This window comes from Orycteropus afer, unplaced genomic scaffold (assembly GCF_000298275.1).
Source record: "Orycteropus afer afer isolate SDZICR_OR568_19922 unplaced genomic scaffold, OryAfe1.0 scaffold00033, whole genome shotgun sequence".
NCBI classification, from domain to species: domain Eukaryota; kingdom Metazoa; phylum Chordata; class Mammalia; order Tubulidentata; family Orycteropodidae; genus Orycteropus; species Orycteropus afer.
In genome coordinates this window covers 7,354,379-7,360,002 of record NW_006921620.1, presented here as the reverse complement: position 1 = coordinate 7,360,002, position 5,624 = coordinate 7,354,379, and the positions used below count along the sequence as shown (strand labels likewise).

The 5,624-nt window shown below is 39.0% G+C and overlaps 1 protein-coding gene across 1 annotated transcript in view; it reads right to left on the bottom strand.

Moving 5' to 3' along the window:
- Positions 1-5,176, bottom strand: part of RWDD3 (RWD domain containing 3) — a 26,116-nt gene extending 20,940 nt beyond the window's left edge. Inside the window, exon 1 of the mRNA XM_007936127.1 lies at positions 5,165-5,176. Within this exon, the coding sequence (XP_007934318.1) occupies positions 5,165-5,176 (12 nt within the window). The remainder of the gene's footprint in view (positions 1-5,164) is intronic.
- Between the last annotated feature and the right edge of the window lie 448 nt (positions 5,177-5,624).

Sequence of the window (5,624 nt, the reverse complement as noted above, 5' to 3'; positions counted from 1 at the left end):
GAAAAGAACTTGGCCATGAGGAAGAAGAAAACTACAGGAAAGTGACCAAAAGACAAGGTTTGCCCTTGCTAGTCTCAGAATTGAATTAAGTGCTGGTGACACTGCAGTTTTAAAAACAGACATAATGGTCAGCCCACCTGGCACTGCTATTAGTGATCTGGGCTATGGGAAACAAGGACACACACGGCCTGGGTCATTAACAACCCCCAGAATACCGGGCTGTAATTGACCCTGAGACCTTGGACAAGTAACCAGACTCTCGGGGTGTCATTTCCCTTAATGGGTCGGGGTGGGTTGGACCTGCCAGCTTTGGCATCCTAAGGCTGTTTATTACTAGGGAGACCCTGGGACTTGAGGGAAGCTGTGTGCCCACATCCTGGAAGCAAAGTCAGCGTTCCTCTATATGTCTCCTGCTTTCACAGGAGGCGACCCTGCTCAAAGCAACTTTGGGAATCCTTGGTCTTTGGGGCTACAGTTATGTATGTAAATGCTAGAATGTCAATATTTCTTTAGCGATATTTGAAACAGACAAAATAATGTATGTGCAATCATTGTGACTCTTACATAATGAAATATTCATCCTTGAATCCACCACCTAACTTTAGGAATTTGAGCAATACTAACAGGGTGAACTCAGAAGGAAGGTTGGGCAATCTACTTCCATAGAGATATCACCTCAGAAACCCAAGGAGGGGTCAGTATGAGTCAGAAACGACTAGACAGCAGTGAGTTTGGTTTTTTGGTTTTTAACAGGATAAAACCAAAGATTCCACTTTGAGGACTAAGGTGCTCCTGAGTCAAGCAGGTTTTCAGTTGTCTCATGTGCATATGAAAGCTGGACAGTGAATAAAGAAGACTGAAGAAGAATTGGTGCATTTGAATTATGGTGTGGCAAAAATATTGAATATACCACAGACTGCCAGAAGAACAAATAATCTGTCTTACAGGACGTACCGGAGCTCTGGTAGCATAGTGGCTAAGGCACTTGACTGCTAACCAGAAGCCTGGTGGTTCAAACCCACCAGCCACTCCTCGGAAGGAAGATGGGGCAATCTACTTCTGTAGTGATACTGCCTCGGAAACCCAAGGAGGGGTCGCTATAAGTCGGGGCCGACTTGAAGACACATAACAACAACAACAACAGGACGTACAGCCAGAATGCTCCCTAGACTCGAGAATGGTTAAGACTTCAGCTCTCTACCCAGAGGGACTGAGTAGTTGAACCTGTGGGCCCGGGACCATAGTTGCAGGGGACATCAAGCTCAATTGGCATAACATACTACACAAAACATTGTTCCACCTCCTATTTTGGCAAGTAGTGACTGGGATCTTAAAATCTTGCAAGCTGCCATCAAGATGCAACAATGGGTTTCTCCTCATCCAGAGCAAAGAAGAATGAAGAAAAACAAAAATTCATGGAAACCAATTAGTCCTAGCGACTGGTACACCATCCGATCTGCAGCCTATATGACTGGCTATGAGACCAGAAGAACTAGATGGTGCCTGGCTACCACTGTCAACCACTTGGAAGGGGATCTATGTAGGAGATCCTTGATAGAGAGGGAGAACAATATAGAACAAAACTCAAAATCATTTGGAGAAAAAAAAGGGGGGGGGGGCAGGTTTGCTGCTGGTCTGATAGAGCCTGGTGGAACCACTGAGACTATGGCCCCTAGCTGCCCTTCAGGTCTGGAACTGAACCCACACCTGTGGCTTCCGGCCAAACAAAAGACAGGCATATGAGTTGAACATTTACCTGATGTAGATACAGTCCTTGGAGAGAACAATCATGGGAGAAAGAAGGGGTGTTTATGCACAGGGAGACAGCTCAGGGGGCAGGAGCCTATGGAGGGATGGACACAGGGAAGAGGTAACTATCGGGAGGAAGTAGGAGAGGAGCTGTTGCATTGTGGTAAATTGTGGTCAATGTCATGAGACAAAGTATATGTGAACTGCTGTATGGAAAGTGAATTTGCTCTGTAAATTTTCACCCAAATCACAATAAAAAAAAAATAAAAATAAAAGACTTCAGCTCGCCTTCTTTCACCAATCGCTGAAAGAAGACATCATGATTGGTAAAGAGTCAGCGAAAAAGAGGGAGACTCTCCATGAGATGAATTGACACAGTGGCTGCAACAATGGGCTCAAACACAGCAACAATTAGGAGCATGGTGCTGGACAGGGCGACATTTCTTTTTGTTATGCATAAGGTTGCTACAATTCAAAGGCAATTCAACAGCACCTAATGACAACTAAAAAAAAAGAAGAAGAAGAACAGCTTGTCATAGTGTAGATTCGGACTCAGCAACCTATAGAGGACAGAGTATAACTGCTCTATACAGTTTCCAAGGCTACAAACCGTTCTGGTCATCTTTCTTCCCGCAGAGCAGCTGATGGGTTCAAACAGGCTGACCTTTCAGGTCGCTAGCTACAACCTGAATGCTTTAAACACCAGGCCAGCAGAGCTCCTTTAACACCTGTAGGGTAACAAAATTAACAAGTCATTCTATTTCAGCTTTGATTTAGTGAACAAGGTAATAGCCCTCCTCTATGTTTGTTCTGCTTCTCACCTTGTCTGGCTCATCCTTTGTTTTCAGAGTAACAATTTAAAATTTTACAACCCCCAAAAGTAGTTGGTCTAGTTCACAGAGGTCCTACAACTTTTGTTTGTATCAGAAAGATAAATGGGGGAATTTTGGTGGCTACACAGTGTCGTTGACCTATAGAAGTCAGAAAGAACTTGGCTGATTTTTTAAGACTCTCAGTCCTCATGATTCCTGAAAAGGGTTGAAAAGGAAAAGATACTGGCTTCTGAGAGCAGAAAGGAAACCTAACAAGATAGATTGCAGAGAAAATGCTTTTCAGAGGATGCCATGGGATTTCAGTGACCCCAAGTAATTAGAAGGGCTGCTGTGCACATAATTGGAAAAGACAAAGGTTTATTTAAACTCATAATTATCTCTGATGTGGCCAATTTGTTTAAGGGGAGAAAAAAAAAAAAAAACCTTCTTTGAGTTATTTCCAAAACAGCAGCAGTTCAGTGGTTCATAATTAACTATTAAAGAGATTGGTGAACAAAAGAGTAAATTTTTAATTTAAAATATTAAGTCACTTGATTTCAGTTTGAAGTTCAATGTTACTATTAGAAGTGCTAAGAAATATTCATTTGGTAATTTATTTATTAAAGATAATTACAAAAAAATCAAATAGTTTTTATCTTAATTTTAGTTTCCCAATTTCAATTTAGGTGATGTGTTAGGCCTCTCAATGAATGAGTGAAATAATATGAACAGCAAGCTGTCAAAAATATTAGGAGACAGTCATTGAAACTTGCTGTCAGCAAGAGGTCCGTGGAAATTGATGTAAGAGTACATCAATCTATTATTTAAAATTTTCTTGTCAATAGGTTTCTTCTTTGCTCTTCCTTTCTCCCTGGATTTCTCAACCTGCTTTTCATACTTCATTTAGCATGTTTAAATAAAAAAGAAGTCGATGTGAATGTCTTTTAAATTGACACTATCTTAAGGCACTGAAGTCCCATGAATACGTTTCCGTACTCTGACATTTGGAAGTAATCATCACAGAGACAGCATAATGTCAGCTTGATATTTCTCACACTATGAAAATATCAGCTACATGTCAAATATCTAAAGTCTACCTTAATGTAATAAATTTCCTTGTATTCACAGGCTACTGAAAATTCTAAATATTTAAATGTGCAATGAATATCTACAGTGAGAGCATGGCCTCTCTCTTTCTCAGTGTATGATTTGCTAGGACAATGTTATTTGTATATGCAACTTTTCTAACTAGTTCCTCCCTCATTTGAAGTTTAAAATCCTTCACCTCCTTTTTAAACCATTAGGCCAGGAGGTAGTTCTTTTAACTTTTCTAGGGAAATGTTTCTCACTTTCTCATGAATGCCATATGTTTTGGTAAATAATGCATGCATTATACATATACGACCACACAACCCACCCCACTCCACCTCCATACATCTTTCTAAGAGCGCTATTCCAGTTTTGTTCTGCTTTTTTTTATTTGTTCCTGACTTGAATTTGTATTTTTGATCACATAGAAACGTCACTAAGGTACGTATTGATTTTATATCTTGAAATTTAAGCCAAAAGTATTGACTGGTGGAGCAAAAATAGTACACAAAATTTAACTTTTGTGATTTTCTGATAAGTTATCATTCTCATAAATGGAGCAGTGAGGATGCCAGTGTCCAAACCAAGAGTATAAATGCATGGAGAAGAACAAAAGTAACATGGTTGGGCTATTTTCATACACATAAGCAGGAGATTTTTTAAAATGAGCAGAATGAAACAAAGTGGACAGAACTATATAATTTACTTATAATATTGGAGGAAGGGTAAATGAGGCCAAAATTCACTTCTGGAAATGTCATGAGACATGGGCAGTATATGCATGGGCACACTTTTAATTTCATCATTCCCACGCATTGTATATGTGAGCATGTTATTTACATGGGCATGTTATTTGTGAAAAACTACCATAGTAGTATATTGCTGTTATTGTTGTGTGCCATCAAATCAATTCTGACTCATAGCAACCCTTTAGGACAGAGTAGAACTGACCTATAGTGTTTCCTAGGCTGTAATCTTTATGGGAGCAGATCACCAAATCTTTTCTCCCACAAAGCCACTAGTGGGTTTGAACCTCTGACCTTTTGGTTAGCAGCTAAGAATTGAGTAGTATATAGACTTAAATATTTAATCTAAGTCTGAAAATTTAAGTCAAAACCCACTTGAGCAGAGAAATGAGAACCCACAACTTTAAGGATATTAGAAAAGGTTAAGTGTTAGCATCATGGATAAAAGCTGAGAATTATATTACTAAAGTGGATAAGGTATGATAAGAAATATGGTCATATTAACACTGAGAAAAGTAAAATTGCTTTTAGGAACCACTAAGAAAAAAGAACAAGAGAAGCATTAAATAGCAACTTGCTAAATGAACCTGAACTTCAAGATTCTGTGCTACTGGTTCTGTCTAAAGGTTTTCCATATTTTCTCATCTCACAAAATGTTCCCGGCACAGACTGTTGATCTAGCTCCACAAGCTACAGAGATGAAAAAGGTTAAGTCTTTGCTCTCAAAGACTTCAGCCTAGACAAGTAAACACAATGTATAACAATTACAAATTCTTTCATCACGCTCTATGCTGAGGGTACAAGAACTACCACATTTTCTTATTGGGGTGAATTTCAATATCATGGTGTAGGTGGAAGGAATGGGATGAGAGGTAGCGTGTACTTTCCACAACTTTCCCAAGGAGAAATAATTTTGTAAAGCTCCATAATAAAGTAGGACTTTCCAGAGTATATAAAACCAGTGATGTAACTTGACCATGATTCTTTTTGTTCTTTTACAGTATAGAGGTCACAAATGTATTTTTAGCCAAAGTAACAAAATAAAAGCAAGTAAGATTGATGTGAATTTGAGCATGACTCTGTGATCATACTCTTTTGTGGAAAGATTCACCTCAACCATGTCAAATAATCTATGGAAAAAAAAAAAAAAAACCTGTTGCTGTCAAGTCAATTCTAATTCACAGTGACCCTATACTCCCTCCAAATTAGTTACACTTCACCTATGAGA